Source organism: Mastacembelus armatus, chromosome 1 (genome assembly GCF_900324485.2).
Source record: "Mastacembelus armatus chromosome 1, fMasArm1.2, whole genome shotgun sequence".
Lineage (NCBI taxonomy): Eukaryota > Metazoa > Chordata > Actinopteri > Synbranchiformes > Mastacembelidae > Mastacembelus > Mastacembelus armatus.
The window spans coordinates 557,046-583,525 of record NC_046633.1 but is presented as its reverse complement, the minus strand read 5'-3'; the positions used below and the strand labels follow the sequence as shown (position 1 = coordinate 583,525).

The following is a 26,480-nucleotide window of genomic DNA, read 5'->3' as shown; positions in this document are numbered from 1 at the left end:
TATTTACACATTAATTTCCTGTTTCTTATTTAGTGCTGACTGTAGTTTGACTGTAGTTTGACTGAGCCCTGTAGCTCAGTGCTGTTCATGAGGTTGATGTGTTTGTTAGGGAACTAGATGGACGTTCTCAGTAGAAATGTTTGATGTAGAGAAGGGACGGATCATTTGATAGAAGAATTATTAACATGCTTGGTGCCTGCACAGTCAAATGTGCAGTAGCTGCTTTTATCCTTTGGTTGTGTCGCAGTTTCTGTCGTGACCTCGTAGGAAAATAGTCCCAGGGCGTATTTGGACCCGATAGAACAACTGATACTGATAATCCACGTCCTGGTCGTTCAAAAACGTGAAGTTCACAGAGAAACCACACGTCTCAGCTTCCTGTTGGTTTCTGTGCTGGACTTTACGTATCGCACGTAGATGAATGTGACCCCGCCCATTTTATCTTTCTGTAACAAAAAATGACTAAAACGTTGGGAAAAGCGTCGAACAACACGTGTGACTCGTTTATCAACACCAGGCAAAAGACCCCACTGCGTTTGAAGTCTGCACTTCCGAAACAAAGACCGGGCTTCCTCGTGCGGATCACGTGGTCTGGATGAGTCGAAAACCTGTTGCAGGTTGTTGAAGTGGAGAAACGTTTCGATGTTTCGACGTAGCGGCTGGTGTCACAAGTTTACTGTCTGTTTTTCTTTGATATAACGTGCGTGAAGGGGACGATGTCAGAGACGCTGCTAATGTTACTGTTGGTGTTAATGCTCCAGGTCGCCGCCGGTAAGTTCCGGGTCTTTAACGTTGCGTCGCTAACGTAGTCTGACTAAAACATGAGTTCTCACCGTTATTGTGGTGTTAATGTCTGACATGTCTGTTTTTCACCTCGTTAAACTTTAAACCTTTTGAAAACTTTAAACTCGGTTTTTAACGTTTGTTTTCAGCTTGAGAATCAATGAAATGTTGCAGTTGTTAGAGCCTGTCAGCTCCAGTGTTGAGGCAGAGTTTGAGCTTTAGTTTCTAACTTTGTTTTTGTTGAGCAGCTGCAAAACTCCAACAATTAGTTTAGATTAACAACATAGACTGTGATTTATTTTGATTATTGACCTAAAGTCTCTTTTCCAAGAAGAAGGTTCATGTTTTTGTTGATTCAGGATCTTTGGGTTTTGGACTGTTGTCGTCCTAAACCAACATCTGAAGCTTTTACTACTTTGTCTTTCTCTAATTCATGAACTAATTTCCTGATTATTTGATAATGACAGTAAATGTTAGTGTCAGGATTCTTGTTCGACATCTTGACTCGACTTATTTCTCTCTGCAGCTCAGAACAACATGAAAACTTTACTTTCAATCCAAACACAATTAGCTCAGATCTACTAACAGGTAGTGCTGGGCGATAAAACGGTATCAATATTTATTGACGGTACACCATTGTCGATAACGATAAAAAAAAAGTTCGGTATGAAGCGCTATAATTTTACAAAAATGCGGCTGGCTGAGCGCGCTCCTTGGCTGAATCTCAACAGCCTATCAGATGTTCCGATGAATGAGCGTGCTATGAGTGACAAGCAAACAGCCAATAAGCTTAAGCAGCCACGCTGCATTGCTCTCGTTTTGGGTTGCCCCCTCAGGGCAGAACAACACACGCGAAAATGAGTGCCGTGCCTAGCAGCAGTGAGGAGATTGTGAATAAAAAAGGACGTATCAGCTCGCCAGGGTGGCAGTTTTTTGGTTTCTTTTCTTCCGACCAACACCAGAACAATGTTGTGTGTAAGCTTTGCAAAAAAACCGTCCCGGCCAAGTATGGAAACAAGTAATTTGTTTCATCATCTCAACCACTTCCATCCTTTGGAATTTGAAGCATGTCGTCCCTCCACCTCGGAACAAAAAACAGCCCACAAGCAGTCAACGATGGAGAGGTACTCGGCAACAATGCCTTATGAAAAATCCTCCAAGCGATACAATGATATAACCCAAGCGATCGTGTACTACATTGCCAAAGAAATGCTACCACTTAGCGTGGTAGAAAAGTCAGGCTTCAAAAGACTTCTTAATGTGGTTGATCCCCACTATGTTGTCCCGGGCTGCAAGTATTTTACACAGACTAAAATATCAGCACTTTATTTGGAGTGTAGAAAAGCAGTGGAGAGCGAGCTGTCCACCGTCTCATATTTTGCAACGACCGCAGACATCTGGACAAGCCGTACGTGTGACCCGTACATTAGCTTAAGTGTACATTTCATTGACGACAACTGGAATCTAAAGAGTAAATGCTTGGAAACCGCATATTTTCACGAAGACCACACGGGTGAATTTATTGTGTATCGTTATTATTGACATTTTACAGATGTTGATCTACCTCAACGTTTGCTTTGATTGTTCAGTGTTTACACTTTACCATTGCACACACTTTGTAACATTTTATTTATTAAGTCTCTAACACTTATTTTTATTTTATTATAAGACATAAGAGACGAGATATTTTTGTTTAAATTTTTTTGTTTTGACTATTAAAACTATGTGCCTTAGAAATGTTGGTAAATTAAAATAAAGTGGTTAAATTCAAACATTTTTTTCTACTTCATTTATAAATGATTGTTAAATATAAAAAAATTTAAATAAAATGATGTAATTATCGATACCGAATGTACCGAATGATATGAATCATTATATCGTGATAATTTTTTTTTGCTGTATCGCCCAGCCCTACTAACAGGTACAACTAATTTCATATCTAATCTCCTCAGGTGACAGAGACAACCTCACATTACTCTGCTGTTAGATTAAAGTGTGTGTGTGTGTGTGTGTGAGTGTGAGTGAGTGAACGAGTGAACGAGTGAACGAACAGGGCTATTAAAATGCCCAGACAGCAGCAGGATAACAATGGACACATCACAGTACATGTGAAAGTGTTTGGTGAGAACAGATGTGGATGTGCTCAGTGTAGCAAATCTTGTCACATGACAGAAGGACTTTTATTTTGTGGACAGGTGAAAGGACTAAAACTGGAGCAGAGTGAAAAGAGGTGGAGCTGCACGTTTAGATGAGAAGAACAGTTGTAGAGACGTTTATTAAATGTCTGGAAGGTTCTTGTCTTTTAAACCATCTGAATGGATCGATTGTTTCCACAGGACAGTATCGGCTCGTTTGCCCGACTCCACTGATCAAGGCTGCAGCAGGTGACAGGGCTGTTATTGAGTGTCATGTGGATCCTCCAGTCAACTTGAAGACTAAGACAGTGGAGTTCAGTAAAGTCGACCCCTATGAGGTGCTCCTCGTCCATCGATCTGGAGAGGTTGATCCTGATCAGAGCAGCAGCAGGATAAGTCTCAGTGATGAAGATCTGAAAAGAGGAATCGTGAGACTGCAGATCTCCCCAGTGCAGCTGTCTGACAGTGGACTCTACAAGATCCGTATCCCACAACTGAAGGCCCACTGTACCTTTGACCTCAGTGTTGGTGAGTTGGTGCTGAATTATTACTGTACAGGACATTTTTAGATGTTAATAAATCATGATTTACATAATAAAGACAAAAACAAACCTTATGTTTGTATCTCATTTAAAGCAGAGAAAAAAGATCCAGAACAGAACCGGATAAATACCCAGGATGACAACACAACCACAGAGACAAAACCAAAGAAACCTGGTGAAGATCTTTGAATTCTTCTTATGAAAACTGTGGTGTCTTTGATAAACATTATCCCAGACAGTCAGACTGTAGCAGAATATCAGAATAAATAACCACATTAAGTTTGACCTTCTTCTCAATTAGCTCTTTCTCATGTTCCTCCAGATGAGAACCATGTTGGGGCCATAGTTGGTGGGATCCTCGGTGCCATTGTCCTTGCTGGTCTTATTCTTGTCCTGGTGAAACGCAGAAAGAGTTGAGTATCAAACTGCTTAACGCACCGGAGCGTTTTGACGCATCATTTCCTAAATGAGGTGACAGGAAAAAACGGACTTCTCCTTACGTTCATACGGATTAAATCAAAAGTGATGATTTGTTTTTGACTTGAATTGTTTCACTCAAAAGAAAACATTTCAAGCTTTTTAGCCATATAATTCTTATTTTTATGAGGCAAGTATTCGCTGAGATTCTGGTTGTTTTATTTACGCGTCTGTGAAGAGAAATGGCAGAGACAGAAAAGTCCGAGAGCGCACCCTGTCGGCTTTCTTTATTTAAAAAAAGCACAAGGTTTTGTTGTTATTATGATGGTATACCACTAAAACTAGACCCTTTACAGATTTGAATGATATACTTCTTTTATCTGTACGATCAGAAGTGACGGAGTAATTTAAGTTTGTTTCGGCCTTATCAGGAAATGATGCGTCAAAACGCGCGGCCCCAGAGGGTTAATATGACACTGAAAAAAGCACAAATGTCAGGACATGTCAAAATTTGTCCAGGCCCCGAAAACCCCCTCAGACCCCAGAGGGTTGATGCGACTTAAACTTCCTAAGACTTGAAAACAATGAGGTTTTTATTAAAGCAGATAGTTTGGTATCATGTAATACACACTAATGCAGCACAGAGCTCTTTACACTGAACATCAGTTTGTTCATTTTGCTTCCATTTGCTTTAATTCATCAACATTTATATCAGAATCTATCGTTAATATGGACATTATAAAATCCACTGTATTGTCTGGCTGTGTTTCCCTTTATTACACCAGCTTTCTTAAATAGTTTGAATCAGGTGGCTCACAAACTGTTGCTGTTTCCACAGAGATCTGGAGGAAGATCGGAGGATAAGAGGGGACCAGAAACTCAGGGAAATTGGTTTTTAAGAAAGAGGATGAAGCCCCAGAAGATGCTGCAGAAAACGTGTCAGAAAATCTCCTGCAGGGGGTGAAGTGGTGGGGGAGGCTCAAACATGATGTTTGGTCTTGGATAACGTCTATGAATTGGTTTGGTAAATTAAGAGCTATAGGAGTAGCTGCAAGGACTTTGATCATTGTACCTTCTCACTTGCATTGTGATCCCTATTGTAAAGTACATGCTTGTGCAAGTGTTTAACTTTTCGGCTCAGTATGTGGGCATCAATCTCACACACACTGAGGTTCCTAAGTCTGACATGTATGATTCTGATTCTGTTCGGGAACCAGTTTCCACTGTGAATCTAGAGTTTTGGAATGCATCCTTATTAGGGAATGACTTTGTAGTAGAATTGGGAAGTAAAGACTTAATTATCTGAATATATGAGCTATTTGCATTTACTTTGTATGTCTGTATAAGTAGTGGTCTCAGCCCAGTAGGAACTGAGCAGCCGGGGATGTTACTGATTGTTTTATTCTGCTTTGCTCCTTTCTTGCAAGAAATAAATCTGAAAAAGACAATCTGTCTGCCACTCTCCTCATTATTGATCACCCAAGGGTTTTTGCAACCATACATCTGCAGTACAATAGTCTATATATTATGTATGCACTGATTATAAAGACTAAACAATGGGACTTTATTTGACCTTATTCACTAATGTTCATGTTAACATCAGCAGTTTAACATCTGTGCTGCCAGTGATCCCATGTTTATCTTCAGAAAGTTATAACGTTCAGAGAAGAGAAGACTTGCAGGAATTAGTGTAACATAAAGGATGTGGAGGGATTACGTAATGTCAGTGAACATATCACAGCCTACAGTGGGTTTAAAGACATCCCATAAATAAAGTTGTGTTGGAAAAAGGAAAAACACATCACAGTTTGGAATTGCAAAGAGGATAAATTGTAAAGACTGAACCAAGCAGTGAGAAATCCTCCACAGTAGTTTGTTTGTTTTGCTCATGTTGTTGTTTTAACCTTATATATGTTTTCCAACATGTTTTAGTTTCCGTTTCTTTAGTTTATACCATAAGTACGTTTTGGATTTTGCAGTGATGCATTTACAGCAGTGCCCGCTATCACAGCTTGGTAAAAGGCTGCTGAGGTTAGAGCTGCCAGGAAGGAGGCCTAGAGCAAGACCAAAGAGGAGGTTCTTGGATGTAGTGAAGGAGGACATGAGGATAGTTGGTGTGGGTGAGGAGGATACAGAGGACAGGGTTAAATGGAGGCAGATGATTGGCTGTGGTGACCCCTGAAGGGAGCAGCCCAGAGGAGAAGAAGAAGAAGAGTTACAGTAGTGCCCACTAGTGGCAGCGATGTGAAATAACGTGAGCACTATTTTGTGAGCGGAGGTGTCATTCCCGCCATAAGAACGTCATGCGTCTGTATCATCCAATGAGACTCGTCGGGAGTTTTAACCCCGCGAAACTGCAGCAGCAGATCAGACAGTGAGTGAAGGGAGAGTGAAGAAGCTGCAGCATGTGGTCTGCTGGGAGAAGCTGCTGCACCAGGTACATTTGTATTTACACTTTAATGTCCTGTTTCTTATTTAGTGCCGACTGTAGTTTGACTGTCCAAAGTCTCCAGTATTATGAAGCATGATCAGGAATGTGTAAAGAATAACATTCAGGATGTTTGAGTATCATTTGACATTTGGCATCATGGAGGGGGGATACAATTTATTTCAGGTGGGAAACTGCATCTGAAATAATGTGTATCCCCCTGTAACGTCATATTATGCAATAATATGATGGTTGTGACCATTCAGAGTCATTCATAACAGTATCCAAAACTAGACCTCAATTTATTTTGCATTTAAAAATCGGTTATACAAACAATTGTTGTTGACAATGTGATGTGTTTATTGTAGGCTTGTTTACACTTCCTGTCGAACTCGATTTTATTGTAGCTGTTTAACGTGCAGGCTGTTTGATTCAGTATATTGTATTGAAAGAAAGATCAGATCACAACGTGTTTGAATGTAGCTTCCAAACAGGGACCTCACAATCTCAGAGCATCGGAGAAGCTCGACAAACTCGTAAAATAGGCTACAGCCTGACATGACGCTGACAATGGCTGGAAGAAGTTTCGACAGGAAGATAAACAAATTAAAAGACACATTAGAAAACATCGTGCAGAAAAAGAACTATATTCAATACGATGACTAAAGAATCCAAGTGTTACTGTTTTTTCGTTAGCTTAGCTAAAATTCAAGCCTAATGACCCAGGTCCACCTTCACTCTGAATGCATGCGCGCTCCCGCGGCAGGGGATACAATTCTTGTCGGGGATAACTAATTTGCACGACACCGGCTCTTCTGTGGGAGCTGAGCCAAAAGAGCCGAACTTCCCATCACTACCACTGAGTTTGAAGTCTGCACTTCCGAAACAAAGACCGGGCTTCCTCGTGCGGATCACGTGGTCTGCTAATGTCACTGTTGGTGACGTTAATGCTCCAGGTCGCCGCCGACTTTATTTGACCTTATTCACTAATGTTCATGTTAACATCAGCAGTTTAACATCTGTGCTGCCAGTGATCCCATGTTTATCTTCAGAAAGTTATAACGTTCAGAGAGAGAAGACTTGCAGGAATTAGTGTAACATAAGGGATGTGGAGGGATTATGTAATGTCAGTGAACATATCACAGCCTACAGTGGGTTTAAAGACATCCCATAAATAAAGTTGTGTTGGAAAAAGGAAAAACACATCACAGTTTGGAATTGCAAAGACGATAAATTGTAAAGACTGAACCAAGCAGTGAGAAATCCTCCACAGTAGTTTGTTTGTTTTGCTCATGTTGTTGTTTTAACCTTATATATGTTTTCCAACATGTTTTAGTTTCCGTTTCTTTAGTTTATACCATAAGTACGTTTTGGATTTTGCAGTGATGCATTTACAGCAGTGCCCACTATCACAGCTTGGTAAAAGGCTGCTGAGGTTAGAGCTGCCAGGAAGGAGGCCTGGAGGAAGACCAAAGAGGAGGTTCTTGGATGTAGTGAAGGAGGACATGAGGATAGTTGGTGTGGGTGAGGAGGATACAGAGGACAGGGTTAAATGGAGGCAGATGATTGGCTGTGGTGACCCCTGAAGGGAGCAGCCCAGAGGAGAAGAAGAAGAAGAGTTACAGTAGTGCCCACTAGTGGCAGCGATGTGAAATAACGTGAGGTGTCATTCCCGCCAAAAAGACGTCATGCGCCATGAGACTCGCAGTGAGTTTTAACCTTGGGAAACTGCAGCAGCAGATCTGGAGCTGGAGAGCATGCGTCACTTCCGCCAGTATGCGCTGTGATTGGCTGCGCGTTTTTCCGCGAAAAATATCTGTTCAAAAGTTCGTGTCCTCGTCGGCCATTCAGCTCTTCACTTCCTTTTAAAAACGCGTTTATCTGCAGTCACTGTTATTATACCGTCTGTTTTTCTTTGATATAACATGAAGGGGACGATGTCAGAGACGATGCTAATGTTACTGTTGACGTTAATGCTCCAGGTCGCCGCCGGTAAGTTCCGGGTCTTTAACGTTGCGTCGCTAACGTAGTCTGACTAAAACATGAGTTCTCACCGTTATTGTGGCGTTAATGTCTGACATGTGTCTGTTTTTCACCTCGTTAAACTTTAAACCTTTTGAAAACTTTAAACTCTGTTTTTAACGTTTGTTTTCAGCTTGAGAATCAATGAAATGTTGCAGTTGTTAGAGCCTGTCAGCTTCAGTGTTGAGGCAGAGTTTGAGCTTTAGTGTCTAACTTTGTTGTTTTTGTTGAGCAGCTGCAAAACTCCAACAATTAGTTTAGATTAACAACATAAACTGTGATTTATTTTGATTATTGACCTAAAGTCTCTTTTCCAAGAAGAAGGTTCATGTTTTTGTTGATTCAGGATCTTTGGGTTTTGGACTGTTGTCGTCCTAAACCAACATCTGAAGCTTTTATTTCCTGATTATTTCATAATGACAGTAAATGTTAGTGTCAGGATTCTTGTTCGACATCTTGACTCGACTTATTTCTCTCTGCAGCTCAGAACAACATGAAAACTTTACTTTCAATCCAAACACAATTAGCTCAGATCTACTAACATGTACAACTAATTTCATATCTAATCTCCTCAGGTGACAGAGACAACCTCACATTACTCTGCTGTTAGATTAAAGTGGATCATGTTTGCTTCCATTGTGTGCGTGTGTATAGGAACAGGGCTATTAAAATGCCCAGACAGCAGCTGGATAACAATGAACACATCACAGTACATGTGGGAGCAAATCTTGTCACATGACAGAAGGACTTTTATTTTGTGGACAGGTGAAAGGACTAAAACTGGAGCAGAGTGAAAAGAGGTGGAGCTGCACGTTTAGATGAGAAGAACAGTTGTAGAGATGTTTATTAAATGTTTGGAAGGTTCTTGTCTCTTAAAGGTGTTTAAACCATCTGAATAGACACTCACCAACACTGAGGTTGTTGGTGAGTTGGTGCTGAATTATTACTGCACAGGACATTTTAAGATGTTAATAAATCAAAACAAACATAATCAACTCCAGGATAAATGGTTTGTTTTCTACAGGGCAGGTTGGTGTCGATTGCCCTTCACTGGAAGCCAAAGAAGGTGGCACAGTTACTTTTGAGTGTCGTCTGGATCCCCCAGTCAACTTATCAACATACGCACTGGATTTTAGGACAGCTGACCACGACGAGGAGGTCTACGTGTATCCATTTGGGGACAGGATTCCGACACAGATGATGGGGTACAGAAACAGGACGAGTCTCATCCAGGAGCACCTGACCAGTGGACTCATTAGACTGAACCTGTCCCGGGTACAGCTGTCTGACAGTGGACCATACAAATGCTTTATCCCCAAACTGAAGGCTGGCTGCACTTTCAACCTCACAGTTGGTGAGTGTGCTGAATTATTACTGTACAGGATTTGGGCATTTTAGTTCATCAAAAATAGGAAAATAAAATGTCAGGTTATTAATAACTTGGTTCCTAAACATTGAAAAAATACTTAAACAGATTTGTATCTGATCACAGTAAAACCTGAGGCACCAGACAGGATAGAGGATGATAACAACAGTACGACAACACCTCCAGTGGAAAACCAGCCTGGTAAATATGTTTTGAATTAATGTTGTGTCTTTGACAAACTTTGGTCGGACTGTAAGAGTCTGAGAGTCAACAGTCACGTTACTGTGAGTTTGACCTTCTTCCCAACATTTTCTGATGTTTGATGTTTTCTCAGAGGATGAAAAGGTTCATTTCTCAGCCAGAGGATGTTATGGTCTCATTGGTGTTGGTGCTGTCCTTGGCATCATCATCATCATCATCATCACCTTCATCATCCTGAAACATAAACAGATCCGTAAGTAACAGACTTCTGCCTTTCAGTGATCAAGCGTGACTCAGTACATTTACTCCAGTGTTTACTTTTTTATTTCAGGGTCAGTGAACATTAATTAATATCGTTGGCCCCAGTGTTGGCCCCCAGTGTTGGCCCCCAGTGTTGGCCCCAACACTTATAAATGTTCTCCCCAGGCCAGATGTTAGTTATTAAAATAACAATAAAACACACAAGTGCAAGTGAAACATGAAGCAGCTGAATAAATCCAATTTAAGCCTAAAGTAGTCTCTCCTGGTCATGTCTCAGGTGCCTGAACTGTTTCATAAACGTCCCTTTGAAACTGTCTTATTTAAATCACTGCTCCAATATTTCACAATACAACAGCAAAGTTTAGAGAAAACACATCCATCAGATTTGTTTGGTTTCCCTTTGGACTGGACTCGACCCTGAGTTAACACTCATCTTTAGCCTGTTCTTCTTCTTGCAGAGCATTTCTGGAATCAGCTCAGAGGAAGAGAGGACCAAAGAGCAGAGCCAGTGGAAGAAGAACATGAAATGATGGAACTGAACAGGGAAGCACCTGAGCTGGAGTGAACCTGGAGAGTCCTGCAGGAAACACCCTGGGAGGAGTCGAGGTGGAGGAGTGAGAATAAAACCAGATGTTAGAGATGCCAAAGACTTTACTGGACCAAAAAAAAAAAAGCTGGACTGTATTTTAATGAACCGATGACATCAGGTCTTTGTCAGGTGGATTTCATCAAGAATTTTATGAAGGATAAATGTATTTATGTAATTATTTTGTATTTATTTATTGCACTTTCAGCCTGTTAAACAGTTTTCAGACTCATAAGACCCAGAACCAGACTCTTCTATTTCTCCACTGCAGCTTGTACGTCTTTTAACTGGGACGAGCAAATATCAGCACATTTCCCTGGTTTTATTCTCACTCCACTGGCTGGTTGGATCTGTGTCAGGAAGCCACCTGCAGGACCTGAAGGGGTCATGACATTTGGGGTCTTTTCAAGATGAGTCCACCCATTTCTCCAGTTGGTTCTTGTCTTCTTGAGAATTAGCAACTCTTACAACCTAAAAGAAATTTGCACAAGACAAATGTAGTATGAGGCTGAAGCATTATCAGGAAACACTACAAGTCACAACATGAACCAAAGAGAAAAATCTGTTCAGGTGTTGAATTTGACTGTAGCTTTGAAATATTTGTGGTGTAATGTTGAGACTCATGTTGTTTAACTGTCAGTGTCTTTAACACCAGATTCCAAGACCAAGTGTTGAAACTGATTTGAATATTCAGCTTCTGTTCCTTAAAGCACTTTCAATTTGTTTCCAGCTGCTTCATCTATTTATTTTCACCTTGTTTTCTGAAACAAGTTTTATTTAACTTTGGGTTTTTCTTCTTTCTGTTCTTCAATGTGCTTGTTATATACAATAAACTCTGTTGTCCCTTCATGTCCCAGTCTCAGTCATTATTTTGATGCAGTGACATGGGAAGAGAATGAGGTTGCTCAGTCCTCCTACCTGAAGAGGAAGTCCTTAGTGCCTTAACTGGTACAGGTCCATCACCATTTTCCAAACCAAATGAGAAAGTGTTTCTTCAGTTTCAGTGAAAATGGACTGACCAATCACAGCATCCTGTGATCTGTGTTACACTCAGGGGTCAAAGGTCACTGTTTACCCTTCCTCTATATGTGTCAGTGTTTAAGCATCACCTTCCAATTCAGGGACTCCAGCTGTGAACAGTCATTTCTGAATGTGAGCCCACCAGCAGCAGCAAACATGAAACATACAGTGTTGACTGCTGAATGTAATGTGTCAGTGCTTGGGTTCTATATAATATATATATATATCTATATATATATTTAAGTCTATTAAAGTTTCATTCAAGTTCCTGTGGTCCTCATAACAATGGAATAGGTACCTTGTGAGTTGCCAGGTCTGGTTGTGTGAAATATGAGCTGGACATTGGCAGAGAGAAAGTTTAATGGTGCTGTAACTTTAGGAAGTCACAAGGGGGCAGCAGGACTTCATGTTGGCTGCCAACACTGAGGGAGGCAGGTGGACGAACCTCTATAGAAAGAAATGTAGAGAGGTCTTATGTCAGGGGTGTCAAACTCATTTTCACCGAGGGCCACATCAGCATAATGGCTGTCCACAAAGGGCCAGATGTAACTTATAAATGTAACGGAACGTAATGTAAAATAAATGTAACTACTCCTTAATGTTAAATAACTCTGAATGTATTACTTATTCAAGTTACAAGCATAACAGTTGCACAGAAACAATATGTTTGCTCGTTCCTCTGTTCCTCTATAGTGTGTGTTTTATCTGTGAGAATACAGGTCAAAACATTTCCACCATAAAAAACTGACATGAAGTTTGTGGTCAAACTGTTTCACATCCACATTCTTGTTGAAAACATGTTGAACACAGGACCTATACAAACAAACTGCAGGGTTTAAAAATGAAACAACAAACTGATTGTTTTTAACTGATTGTTATTCCCTATTATGTTTCTGGGGACATTAAATGGTTAATTCAACTTCACTGGGGGAAAAAACACCAAGGTGACCCTAATGTTATGGCTGAAGCTGAATAGTGTGCAGGCCAGAACTTCCACTGACTGTTCTGTTAAGAAATTAAAGGAGCCACTCAATACAGTCTTGCACCATTCAAGCTGGCATGAGTCATCAGTTTTCTGAACAGCAGCATAAAACTGGTCCTCCCATTTTTTTTTTCCTTCAGAAGACCCGAAATGTATTTTGTGTTTCTGTTGAGCTCTTGTTGAAACTTGACTCATTGATATTCATTTATTGTCATGTGCACAGTGAGGAAAACATCTCTCCCAGTACAATTAAATTCTGTCTTTACTGTCCACGGTGAAGACAGAATATTACAGGAGCTATTAATATGTGATGTAGGCCTGTTACATTTTGGTAGCAAGACAGAGAACTGTCAAAACTTCAATGGCATCCAGTTAAAGCGTGCACTTATTGTTGGTGCAGTTTAGAGAAGTAGTTTCGGCAGCTTCCCTATTTGGTTCACATTGGTTTTCCCCCAACTTATGCTCATTCATAAGACCATAGAAAAGCTTCAGCCTGTCAGAGCCACTAGTCCGTTCATCAGCTGCTGATAACAGAGATGGGAGTCCTACTTTATTCTCTCCTGCTCATTTTTCCACTCACAGATGCTGCCCTGGGTGAGTTTATGATCCATTATTACTATTAGATCTTTGTTTTCACAGCTGATCCAAACAAACCTTTGGTGTGTAAACGACCAGACAAACGTTTGGACACACTTTACTATTGAACTGAATCAGAGAGTGTGTCCAAGGTTTTGACTCTTCTCTTGTTGACTCTTTAATGTCACTGACAACAACATACAGGGTTACATCTCATAGTTTAGTTTCCTACAAAGAACAATGTCAACAGCCGAAATAAATTACAAACATAATAAGACATATCTGCAAAATCCACCGACTCAATAACACAAATATGTTTTCATCCACAGGTCATTAGAATCACAGTAAGAGATGGGAGGAGGGGGAGGGGAGAGAGAGAGAGTGAGTGAGGGAGTCAGTCTTAGCAGTGTCCTAGCCCTCAGTCACTATATAGTGGAGCACCACATAGTGGACTTCACAGTGAACTACTTGTACAGCACTTTTTTACACAGGAAGTGTTCTGAAAGCGGTTTCACTATTTGCCTTCACAATCACTCACACATTCATACACCGGTGGAACAGCCACCGGGGGCAACTTGGGGTTCAGTGTCTTGCCCCAGGACACTTCGGCTCATGGACCAAGGAAGTGAAGCATCGAACCACCAAGCTCGACCTGCTCTACCCCCGAGCCACAACCCAGTTTCTAATCAATTTGCCAAACTTTAACTTAGTGTTGTTTGTTTATAATTAGAAATCAACATGAACGTGTTGACACAAAGACGTAAGAGCATAAGGGTGATAATACTTATTACTTTACATGACAACCGCTAACGGGTTAGCCTAGCACTGCTAGACCCGGAAGGCTCTGTTGTTGTTGTTGTTAGCATCGTAGCTAACATAGCAACTCTGGAGACTGTCGGTCCAGGTCGAGATCGAACCTGAGTCGTAGCAACTGAACTTTCACGGCCCGTCCGAGTTGTTTCTTTAGTGACTGAAGATGAAACGTTTCATTCGGGTAGAAATCCAGTTTCTGACTGAGCTTCTAGCTAACACGGCTAACTAGCTAGACAGCTAACTAGCTAACAAGGTTAACTAGCTAACCAGACTAAATAGCAAAGCAGCTAACTAGCTGCGGCGGGTCTATGCGAGTAAAAACCGTTTGTGATCGATCAACTTTCCCGGATAATCGAAGTTTTAAAAACCTCCCGGTGTTTCGTCTGAGAAACAAACAGTAGGGAAGCGCTACGGTAAAATGTAGCTAACAGCTAACGGTAGTTAGCCAGCTGGGGCCCAGGCTTCCCTCACTGTCCTCCAGCAAATATGTTTATGTGACAGAACCGCAGGATTATCATCTTATTATTTCACCGTGACACGAGTCACAGAATCCCAAAATATCTCGGCCTCCGTTTGAGGTAAGATGTTAGTACTGACGGAGCTAACCCACTGTCGTTAGCTAGTTCCGATAGCTAACCCCGGAACTGAGCCCGGCTAACAGCCCCGAACCAGGTTCGGGGAATAACAGATTAAATACTTAAATACTTGGAGCTGTGGGGTGTTTTTATACCCAAACCCTGATTGGACCTGTAACGGTACTTTAGTCAGCTGAGCTGAAAGTTCTGCCAGTTAGTCAAATGTGTGTTTCTGTTCTTTTTGTTTTGAAAATCCATGAAGTTTCTGATCCATAATATTTGATCCATCGTTGTTTTCTGATTCTTGATGTTTATATAAAGTCTTGAGATCAAACATTTGGCCTGAAATAAAATGAATCTAAGGCCTTTTAGTAACAGATCAGCTCTAATCACTTTGTGGCAAAGAATATCCTGCTGGAGGTTTTTACAGTGGTGAAGTGTCAACAGCAGAAAATCTTTACATCATTAGAATCACAGTAAGAGGTGGGAGGAGAGAAGAGAGGGAGAGAGACCAGTTGTGTATAAAAGGAGCTGAGTTCTTTTGACTGACAGACAGACAGACACAGGAGCAGCTCACACAGACACAGACACAGACACAGACATGATGTTGACTCTTCTGCTGATTGTAACATTTACAGACGCTGTGACCGGTAAGTTTATGATCATTCTAGTTTTAATCACTTTTGGAGACCAGAGAATGTCCTGCTGTATTTTACTGCTCATACTGGGTTTGTAGCGCAGAAAGATGATCAGCTTTAAAACTTATAGTTCCTGTGTAGCCCACATCATTAACGTTATAGTCCAGAGATACATAGACATAGAAACGTAGAAACACGTAGGAAGTGTGAGAGTAGCATTAGGTCCTACTGTGGGGACTTTATCTGACCTGACCCGGGATCTGTCACCGTGTGGGCTGGATTTGTGCCCGGTGTGGGGTTTGTCACCGGTGCGGGATTTGTTACCGTGGAAAATGTGCCCTGTGCCGGATTTGTGCTCTGTGCGGGGTTTGTCACCGGTGCGGGATTTGTTACCGTGGAAAATGTGCCCTGTGCCGGATTTGTGCCCTGTGCGGGGTTTGTCACCGGTGCGGGATTTGTTACCGTGGGATATGTGCCCTGTGCCGGATTTGTGCCCTGTGCGGGGTTTGTCACCGGTGCGGGATTTGTTACCGTGGGATATGTGCCCTGTGCCGGATTTGTGCCCTGTGCGGGGTTTGTCACCGGTGCGGGATTTGTTACCGTGGGATATGTGCCCTGTGCCGGATTTGTGCTCTGTGCGGGGTTTGTCACCGGTGCGGGATTTGTTACCGTGGGATATGTGCCCTGTGTCGGATTTGTGCCCTGTGCGGGGTTTGTCACCGGTGCGGGATTTGTTACCGTGGGATATGTGCCCTGTGTCGGATTTGTGCCCTGTGCGGGGTTTGTCACCGGTGCGGGATTTGTTACCGTGGGATATGTGCCCTGTGTCGGATTTGTGCCCTGTGCGGGGTTTGTCACCGGTGCGGGATTTGTTACCGTGGGATATGTGCCCTGTGCCGGATTTGTGCCCTGTGCGGGGTTTGTCACCGGTGCGGGATTTGTTACCGTGGGATATGTGCCCTGTGCCGGATTTGTGCCCTGTGCGGGGTTTGTCACCGGTGCGGGATTTGTTACCGTGGGATATGTGCCCTGTGCCGGATTTGTGCCCTGTGCGGGGTTTGTCACCGGTGCGGGATTTGTTACCGTGGGATATGTGCCCTGTGTCGGATTTGTGCCCTGTGCGGGGTTTGTCACCGGTGCGGGATTTGTTACCGTGGGATATGTGCCCTGTGTCGGATTTGTGCCCTGTGCGGGGTTTGTCACCGGTGCGGGATTTGTTACCGTGGGATATGTGCCCTGTGCCGGATTTGTGCCCTGTGCGGGGTTTGTCACCGGTGCGGGATTTGTTACCGTGGGATATGTGCCCTGTGTCGGATTTGTGCCCTGTGCGGGGTTTGTCACCGGTGCGGGATTTGTTACCGTGGGATATGTGCCCTGTGTCGGATTTGTGCCCTGTGCGGGGTTTGTCACCGGTGCGGGATTTGTTACCGTGGGATATGTGCCCTGTGTCGGATTTGTGCCCTGTGCGGGGATTGTCACCGGTGCGGGATTTGTTACCGTGGAAAATGTGCCCTGTGCCGGATTTGTGCCCTGTGCGGGGATTGTGCCCTGTGCGGGGATTGTCACCGGTGCGGGATTTGTTACCGCGGGACATGTGCCCTGTGCCGAAATTTTCACCGGGGGGGCGGGATCACTGACTGTATAAAAGTGGAGCTGAGCGCTTTACACAGACAGACACAGACAGACACAGACAGACACAGACAGACAGACAGACACAGACATGATGTTGACTCTTCTGCTGATTGTAACATTTACAGACGCTGTGACCGGTAAGTTTATGATCATTCTAGTTTTAATCACTTTTGGAGACCAGAGAATGTCCTGCTGTATTTTACTGCTCATACTGGGTTTGTAGCGCAGAAAGATGATCAGCTTTAAAACTTATAGTTCCTGTGTAGCCCACATCATTAACGTTATAGTCCAGAGATACATAGACATAGAAACGTAGAAACACGTAGGAAGTGTGAGAGTAGCATTAGGTCCTACTGTGGGGACTTTATCTGACCTGACCCGGGATCTGTCACCGTGTGGACTGGATTTGTGCCCGGTGTGGGGTTTGTCACCGGTGCGGGATTTGTTACCGTGGAAAATGTGCCCTGTGCCGGATTTGTGCTCTGTGCGGGGTTTGTCACCGGTGCGGGATTTGTTACCGTGGAAAATGTGCCCTGTGCCGGATTTGTGCCCTGTGCGGGGTTTGTCACCGGTGCGGGATTTGTTACCGTGGGATATGTGCCCTGTGCCGGATTTGTGCCCTGTGCGGGGTTTGTCACCGGTGCGGGATTTGTTACCGTGGGATATGTGCCCTGTGCCGGATTTGTGCCCTGTGCGGGGTTTGTCATCGGTGCGGGATTTGTTACCGTGGGATATGTGCCCTGTGCCGGATTTGTGCCCTGTGCGGGGTTTGTCACCGGTGCGGGATTTGTTACCGTGGGATATGTGCCCTGTGTCGGATTTGTGCCCTGTGCGGGGTTTGTCACCGGTGCGGGATTTGTTACCGTGGGATATGTGCCCTGTGTCGGATTTGTGCCCTGTGCGGGGTTTGTCACCGGTGCGGGATTTGTTACCGTGGGATATGTGCCCTGTGTCGGATTTGTGCCCTGTGCGGGGTTTGTCACCGGTGCGGGATTTGTTACCGTGGGATATGTGCCCTGTGCCGGATTTGTGCCCTGTGCGGGGTTTGTCACCGGTGCGGGATTTGTTACCGTGGGATATGTGCCCTGTGCCGGATTTGTGCCCTGTGCGGGGTTTGTCATCGGTGCGGGATTTGTTACCGTGGGATATGTGCCCTGTGCCGGATTTGTGCCCTGTGCGGGGTTTGTCACCGGTGCGGGATTTGTTACCGTGGGATATGTGCCCTGTGTCGGATTTGTGCCCTGTGCGGGGTTTGTCACCGGTGCGGGATTTGTTACCGTGGGATATGTGCCCTGTGTCGGATTTGTGCCCTGTGCGGGGTTTGTCACCGGTGCGGGATTTGTTACCGTGGGATATGTGCCCTGTGCCGGATTTGTGCCCTGTGCGGGGTTTGTCACCGGTGCGGGATTTGTTACCGTGGGATATGTGCCCTGTGTCGGATTTGTGCCCTGTGCGGGGTTTGTCACCGGTGCGGGATTTGTTACCGTGGGATATGTGCCCTGTGTCGGATTTGTGCCCTGTGCGGGGTTTGTCACCGGTGCGGGATTTGTTACCGTGGGATATGTGCCCTGTGTCGGATTTGTGCCCTGTGCGGGGATTGTCACCGGTGCGGGATTTGTTACCGTGGAAAATGTGCCCTGTGCCGGATTTGTGCCCTGTGCGGGGATTGTGCCCTGTGCGGGGATTGTCACCGGTGCGGGATTTGTTACCGCGGGACATGTGCCCTGTGCCGAAATTTTCACCGGGGGGGCGGGATCACTGACTGTATAAAAGTGGAGCTGAGCGCTTTACACAGACAGACACAGACAGACACAGACAGACACAGACAGACAGACAGACACAGACATGATGTTGACTCTTCTGCTGATTGTAACATTTACAGACGCTGTGACCGGTAAGTTTATGATCATTCTAGTTTTAATCACTTTTGGAGACCAGAGAATGTCCTGCTGTATTTTACTGCTCATACTGGGTTTGTAGCGCAGAAAGATGATCAGCTTTAAAACTTATAGTTCCTGTGTAGCCCACATCATTAACGTTATAGTCCAGAGATACATAGACATAGAAACGTAGAAACACGTAGGAAGTGTGAGAGTAGCATTAGGTCCTACTGTGGGGACTTTATCTGACCTGACCCGGGATCTGTCACCGTGTGGGCTGGATTTGTGCCCGGTGTGGGGTTTGTCACCGGTGCGGGATTTGTTACCGTGGAAAATGTGCCCTGTGCCGGATTTGTGCTCTGTGCGGGGTTTGTCACCGGTGCGGGATTTGTTACCGTGGGATATGTGCCCTGTGCCGGATTTGTGCTCTGTGCGGGGTTTGTCACCGGTGCGGGATTTGTTACCGTGGAAAATGTGCCCTGTGCCGGATTTGTGCTCTGTGCGGGCTTTGTCACCGGTGCGGGATTTGTTACCGTGGAAAATGTGCCCTGTGCCGGATTTGTGCCCTGTGCGGGGTTTGTCACCGGTGCGGGATTTGTTACCGTGGGATATGTGCCCTGTGCCGGATTTGTGCCCTGTGCGGGGTTTGTCACCGGTGCGGGATTTGTTACCGTGGGATATGTGCCCTGTGTCGGATTTGTGCCCTGTGCGGGGTTTGTCACCGGTGCGGGATTTGTTACCGTGGGATATGTGCCCTGTGTCGGATTTGTGCCCTGTGCGGGGTTTGTCACCGGTGCGGGATTTGTTACCGTGGGATATGTGCCCTGTGTCGGATTTGTGCCCTGTGCGGGGTTTGTCACCGGTGCGGGATTTGTTACCGTGGGATATGTGCCCTGTGTCGGATTTGTGCCCTGTGCGGGGATTGTCACCGGTGCGGGATTTGTTACCGTGGAAAATGTGCCCTGTGCCGGATTTGTGCCCTGTGCGGGGATTGTCACCGGTGCGGGATTTGTTACCGCGGGACATGTGCCCTGTGCCGAAATTTTCACCGGGGGGGCGGGATCACTGACTGTATAAAAGTGGAGCTGAGCGCTTTACACAGACAGACACAGACAGACACAGACATGATGTTGACTCTTCTGCTGATTGTAACATTTACAGACGCTGTGACCGGTAAGTTTATGATCATTCTAGTTTTAATCACTTTTGGAGACCAGAGAATGTCCTGCTGTATTTTACTGCTCATACTGGGTTTGTAGCGCAGAAAGATGACCAGCTTTAAAACATCATCCACATGAGTGAAATAAATGGAGTCTGAGCAGAAAAACTCATTCAGGAACAAGATACTGGATTTTGGTTAGAAGGAAACTGGAGGTTTTTACAGTGGTGAAGTGTCTGCAGCAGAAAATCTTTCCATCATCATTAGACTGATTTTATTTCCTGTGTAGTCCACGTCAATAACATCAGTAACGTTATAGTCTAGAGAAAACACTTTCACAATGTATAAACACGTAGACAAGTCTGACCAAGGTATTAGGTCCTACTGTGGTGATTGTTTTTACTGTAGATGGGCACATGGTGTGTGTGTGTGTGTGTGTGTGTGTGTGTGTGTGTGTGTGTGTGTGTGTGTGTACTCTGACACCAGTTGACTTTAGTCAAATGCAATGACTGCCTGTGGCCACTAGAGGCGCTGTAAACCAGGACACTCACCAGTCAAATGAGTTATTTCTCCTGCTGCTCTTGTTGAAACTTCAGTCAGTTGGTTGAACACAGACCAATAACTTGGCTCAGTGTCCCAGAGCCTTAAAACATCTAGTTAAGTCGTCTCTGATTGAATATGACACAGTTTGTATGAGTTGTCTAAATGTTGTTTCCCCAGAAGCAGCTCGGATCATTTGTCCAAATGAGCCAATCGAAGCAGAAATAGGTGAAGATGTGCGTCTCCCATGTCTCCTGGATCCTGGACTCGACCTGTCTGACCTCACAGTGGACTGGACGAGGGTTAACGACAGCAAGGTGGTCTTCTCTTATCGAAGCAGGATGATCAATGACATTGATCAGCTGGAGCAGTACAGAAACAGGACGAGGCTCAGCCGTGAAGACCTGAGTGTGGGAAATATGGAGCTGCAGATGTTCTCAGCACAGCTGTCAGACAGTGGACGGTACAGGAAATGGACCGACCAATCACAGCATCCTGTGATCTGTGTCACACTCAGGGGTCAAAGGTCACTGTTTACCCTTCCTCTATATGTGCCAGTGTTTAAGCATCACCTTCCAATTCAGGGACTCCAGATGTGAACAGTCATTTCTGAAGGTGTGATGGATGAAAGGAGGAGAACTCAGGGTTGGTTTGTTTGTTTGTTTGTGGACCTGCCCACCAGCAGCAGCAAACATGAAACATACAGTGTTGACTGCTGAATGTAATGTGTCAGTGCTTGTATTCTATATAACATATATATATTTAAGTCTATTAAAGTTTCATTCAAGTTTCTGTGGTCGTCATAACAACCCTAACACCACATTACAGGTTTGGAACTAAAGTCTAATAAAACTGATTCATGTTAGGAGATATAAGTTACATCATCGGTGTTCCTCTGCCCACCCTCCAAGACCTGTTCACCTCCAGAGTGAGAAAAAGAGCTCAGAGGATCAGTCTGGAAGCCACCCACCTGAGCCACCACCTCTTCCAGCTCTTACCCTCTGGCCGGAGGGACACCACCCACCTGAGCCACCACCTCTTCCAGCTCTTACCCTCTGGCCGGAGGGACACCACCCACCTGAGCCACCACCTCTTCCAGCTCTTACCCTCTGGCCGGAGGGACACCACCCACCTGAGCCACCACCTCTTCCAGCTCTTACCCTCTGGCCGGAGCTTCAGAGCTCCAAACATCAAGACAGCCCGGCACAAAGGAGGCTTCTTCCCTCAGGCCGTCCAACTCCTAAACTCGTAGCTCTCCACCATTCCCTCCTACCACCTGCACTATGACACTGGCACCTGTTTGCTCTTTGCACACCAATTAGTTCCCCTTACTACGGTCTACAGGTTGCACCTTTTGTAAGCACACTGGACTTGTTTGGGTCATAACGTTATCTGTAATTTGTTTACTTTTTATTATCTGTACATTTTTCTCTTTAGTTTTCTGTAGCATTTATGTTCACTGTTTGATCCTTTGTAGCATTTGTATTTATGTCTGTTTGCACTGGAGTCCCCCCCCCCTGTACCTAAACAAATTCCTTACTTGGCAATAAAGCTCATTCTGATTCTGATTCTGATTCTGATCAATGGTGGAAAATAAATGTCCTCAGGTACTGCACTTCAGTCCAGTTCTGAGGTATTTGTACTTTATAGCTGAGTATTTCCATGTAGTGCGATGTCAGAGACGCTGCTAATGTCACTGTTGATGTTAATGCTCCAGGTCGCCGCCGGTAAGTTCCGGGTCTTTAACGTTGCGTCGCTAACGTAGTCTGACTAAAACATGAGTTCTCACCGTTATTGTGGTGTTAATGTCTGACATGTGTCTGTTTTTCACCTCGTTAAACTTTAAACCTTTTTAAAACTTTAAACTCTGTTTTTAACGTTTGTTTTCAGCTTGAGAATCAATGAAATGTTGCAGTTGTTAGAGCCTGTCAGCTTCAGTGTTGAGGCAGAGTTTGAGCTTTAGTTTCTAACTTTGTTGTTTTTGTTGAGCAGCTGCAAAACTCCAACAATTAGTTTAGATTAACAACATAAATCTATATTTCTCTAATTCATGAACTAATTTCCTGATTATTTGATAATGTCAGTAAATGTTAGATGCAGGATTCTTGTTCGACATCTTGACTCGACTTATTTCTCTCTGCAGCTCAGAACAACATGAAAACTTTACTTTCAATCCAAACACAATTAGCTCAGATCTACTAACATGTACAACTAATTTCATATCTAATCTCCTCAGGTGACAGAGACAACCTCACATTACTCTGCTGTTGAAAAGAGGTGGAGCTGCACGTTTAGATGAGATGAACAGTTGTGGAGACGTTTATTAAATGTTTGGAAGGTTCTTGTCTTTTAAACCATCTGAATGGATCGATTGTTTCCACAGGACAGTATCGGCTCATTTGCCCGACTCCACTGATCAAGGCTGCAGCAGGTGACAGGGCTGTTACTGAGTGTCATGTGGATCCTCCAGTCAACTTGAACAATAAGACAGTGGAGTTCAGTAAAGTCGACCCCTATAAGGTGCTCCTCGTCCATCGATCTGGAGAGGTTGATCCTGATCACAACAGCAGCAGGATAAGTCTCAGTGATGAAGACCTGAAAAGAGGAATCGTGAAACTACAGATCTCCCCAGTGCAGCTGTCTGACAGTGGACTCTACAAGATCCGTATCCCACAACTGAAGGCCAACTGTACCTTTAACCTCAGTGTTGGTGAGTTGGTGCTGAATTATTACTGTACAGGACATTTTTAGATGTTAATAAATCAAAACAAACATAATCAACTCCAGGATAATGAAGAATTTTGTTCCTAAACAAGATGTTCATCTTTGAAAAAATACTTACAGTAAAACCTGAGGCACCAGACAGGATAGAGGATGATAACAACAGTACGACAACACCTCCAGTGGAAAACCAGCCTGGTAAATATGTTTTGAATTAATGTTGTGTCTTTGACAAACTTTGGTCGGACTGTAAGAGTCTGAGAGTCAACAGTCACGTTACTGTGAGTTTGACCTTCTTCCCAACATTTTCTGATGTTTGATGTTTTCTCAGAGGATGAAAAGGTTCATTTCTCAGCCAGAGGATGTTATGGTCTCATTGGTGTTGGTGCTGTCCTTGGCATCATCATCATCATCATCATCACCTTCATCATCCTGAAACATAAACAGATCCGTAAGTAACAGACTTCTGCCTTTCAGTGATCAAGCGTGACTCAGTACATTTACTCCAGTGTTTACTTTTTTATTTCAGGGTCAGTGAACATTAATTAATATCGTTGGCCCCAGTGTTGGCCCCCAGTGTTGGCCCCCAGTGTTGGCCCCAGTGTTGGCCCCAGTGTTGGCCCCAGTGTTGGCCCCAGGCCAGATGTTAGTTATTAAAATAACAATAAAACACACAAGTGCAAGTGAAACATGAAGCAGCTGAATAAATCCAATTTAAGCCTAAAGTAGTCTCTCCTGGTCATGTCTCAGGTGCCTGAACTGTTTCATAAACGTCCCTTTGAAACTGTCTTATTTAAATCACTGCTCCAATATTTCACAATACAACAGCAAAGTTTAGAGAAAACACATCCATCAGATTTGTTTGGTTTCCCTTTGGACAGGACTCGACCCTGAGTTAACACTCATCTTTAGCCTGTTCTTCTTCTTGCAGAGCATTTCTGGAATCAGCTCAGAGGAAGAGAGGACCAAAGAGCAGAGCCAGTGGAAGAAGAACATGAAATGATGGAACTGAACAGGGAAGCACCTGAGCTGGTGTGAACCTGGAGAGTCCTGCAGGAAACACCCTGGGAGGAGTCGAGGTGGAGGAGTGAGAATAAAACCAGATGTTAGAGATGCCAAAGACTTTACTGGACCAAAAAAAAAAAAAAGCTGGACTGTATTTTAATGAACCGATGACATCAGGTCTTTGTCAGGTGGATTTCATCAAGAATTTTATGAAGGATAAATGTATTTATGTAATTATTTTGTATTTATTTTTTGCACTTTCAGCCTGTTAAACAGTTTTCAGACTCATAAGACCCAGAACCAGACTCTTCTATTTCTCCACTGCAGCTTGTACGTCTTTTAACTGGGACGAGCAAATATCAGCACATTTCCCTGGTTTTATTCTCACTCCACTGGCTGGTTGGATCTGTGTCAGGAAGCCACCTGCAGGACCTGAAGGGGTCATGACATTTGGGGTCTTTTCAAGATGAGTCCACCCATTTCTCCAGTTGGTTCTTGTCTTCTTGAGAATTAGCAACTCTTACAACCTAAAAGAAATTTGCACAAGACATTTGTAGTATGAGGCTGAAGCATTATCAGGAAACACTACAAGTCACAACATGAAGCTCGACTGGAACCAAAGAGAAAAATCTGTTCAGGTGTTGAATTTGACTGTAGCTTTGAAATATTTGTGGTGTAATGTTGAGACTCATGTTGTTTAACTGTCAAGACTTTCACACCAGATTCCAAGACCAAGTGTTGAAACTGATTTGAATATTCAGCTTCTGTTCCTTAAAGCACTTTCAATTTGTTTCCAGCTGCTTCATCTATTTATTTTCACCTTGTTTTCTGAAACAAGTTTTATTTAACTTTGGGTTTTTCTTCTTTCTGTTCTTCAATGTGCTTGTTATATGCAATAAACTCTGTTGTCCCTTCATGTCCCAGTCTCAGTCATTATTTTGATGCAGTGACATGGGAAGAGAATGAGGTTGCTCAGTCCTCCTACCTGAAGAGGAAGTCCTTAGTGCCTTAACTGGTACAGGTCCATCAACACCATTTTCCAAACCAAATGAGAAAGTGTTTCTTCAGTTTCAGTGAAAATGGACCGACCAATCACGGCATCCTGTGATCTGTGTTACACTCAGGGGTCAAAGGTCACTGTTTACCCTTCCTCTGTATGTGTCAGTGTTTAAGCATCACCTTCCAATTCAGGGACTCCAGCTGTGAACAGTCATTTCTGAATGTGAGCCCACCAGCAGTAGCAAACATGAAACATACAGTGTTGACTGCTGAATGTAATGTGTCAGTGCTTGGGTTCTATATAATATATATATATATCTATATATATATTTAAGTCTATTAAAGTTTCATTCAAGTTCCTGTGGTCCTCATAACAATGGAATAGGTACCTTGTGAGTTGCCAGGTCTGGTTGTGGGAAATATGAGCTGGACATTGGCAGAGAGAAAGTTTAATGGTGCTGTAACTTTAGGAAGTCACAAGGGGGCAGCAGGACTTCATGTTGGCTGCCAACACTGAGGGAGGCAGGTGGACGAACCTCTATAGAAAGAAATGTAGAGAGGTCAAGTCACAACATGAAGCTCGACTGGAACCAAAGAGAAAAATCTGTTCAGGTGTTGAATTTGACTGTAGCTTTGAAACATTTGTGGTGTAATGTTGAGACTCATGTTGTTTAACTGTCAAGACTTTAACACCAGATTCCATGACAGAGATTTAAATCACTTTATTGGCTGCAACTACAAATGAACCAAGTGTTGAAACTGATTTGAATATTCAGCTTCTGTTCCTTAAAGCACTTTAAGTTTGTTTCCAGCTGCTTCATCTATTTATTTTCACCTTGTTTTCTGAAACAAATTTTATTTAACTTTGGGTTTTTCTTCTTTCTCTTCTTTCTGTTGTTCAATGTGCTTTGTTATATACAATAAACTCTGTTGTCCCTTCATGTCCCAGTCTCAGTCATTATTTTGATGATCTCAGTATTTAGTTATTTACTTTTAGGTGCTTCAGGTGTAGTGTCACGTGATGATTGTGGGAACGAAAACACATCAGGACGGTGCAGTGACATACAAGCAAAACCCATTTCAGGGCCTTGGAAAATCCCCGGACCCCTAGTCATCATGTCACACCGGCCCAAGAAACCGGAGGTTCTCTATCGAAATTAATGTCGGGCCCTCACAGCAGCAGCGTAACGTTAACGTCA

At 43.7% G+C, this 26,480-nt stretch overlaps 3 protein-coding genes across 6 annotated transcripts in view; all 3 read left to right on the top strand.

The window, feature by feature from the left end:
• LOC113128045 (uncharacterized) overlaps window positions 1–26,480 on the top strand; it is a 62,612-nt gene that overhangs the window by 640 nt on the left and 35,492 nt on the right. The gene's annotated exons all lie outside the window — the stretch shown is intronic.
• LOC113127900 (butyrophilin subfamily 2 member A2-like) lies at window positions 63–10,807 on the top strand. Of its 3 annotated transcripts, none has more exons than XM_026302805.2 (5): window positions 63–771; window positions 3,120–3,446; window positions 3,558–3,635; window positions 3,783–3,872; window positions 4,716–5,325. In XM_026302805.2, exons 1-5 carry the CDS (start codon window positions 717–719, stop codon window positions 4,739–4,741), a joined length of 576 nt encoding a protein of 191 aa, XP_026158590.1. In that variant the 5' UTR covers window positions 63–716; the 3' UTR covers window positions 4,742–5,325. The 3 variants fall into 3 exon arrangements, with proteins under 3 accessions (XP_026158590.1, XP_026158588.1, XP_026158589.1); XM_026302803.2 differs by lacking the exons at window positions 3,558–3,635; window positions 3,783–3,872; window positions 4,716–5,325 and adding exons at window positions 9,820–9,894; window positions 10,028–10,147; window positions 10,614–10,807 and having other exon boundaries at window positions 73–771; XM_026302804.2 differs by having other exon boundaries at window positions 108–771; window positions 3,555–3,635.
• On the top strand, window positions 13,213–24,425 carry LOC113127899 (uncharacterized). 2 transcript variants are annotated; one of them, XM_026302800.1, is made up of 5 exons: window positions 13,213–13,337; window positions 22,940–23,266; window positions 23,401–23,475; window positions 23,609–23,728; window positions 24,209–24,425. In XM_026302800.1, the coding sequence occupies exons 1-5, from the start codon at window positions 13,280–13,282 to the stop codon at window positions 24,313–24,315; spliced, it is 687 nt and encodes a 228-aa protein (XP_026158585.1). In that variant the 5' UTR covers window positions 13,213–13,279; the 3' UTR covers window positions 24,316–24,425. The 2 variants fall into 2 exon arrangements, with proteins under 2 accessions (XP_026158585.1, XP_026158586.1); XM_026302801.2 differs by lacking the exon at window positions 13,213–13,337 and adding an exon at window positions 13,753–14,079.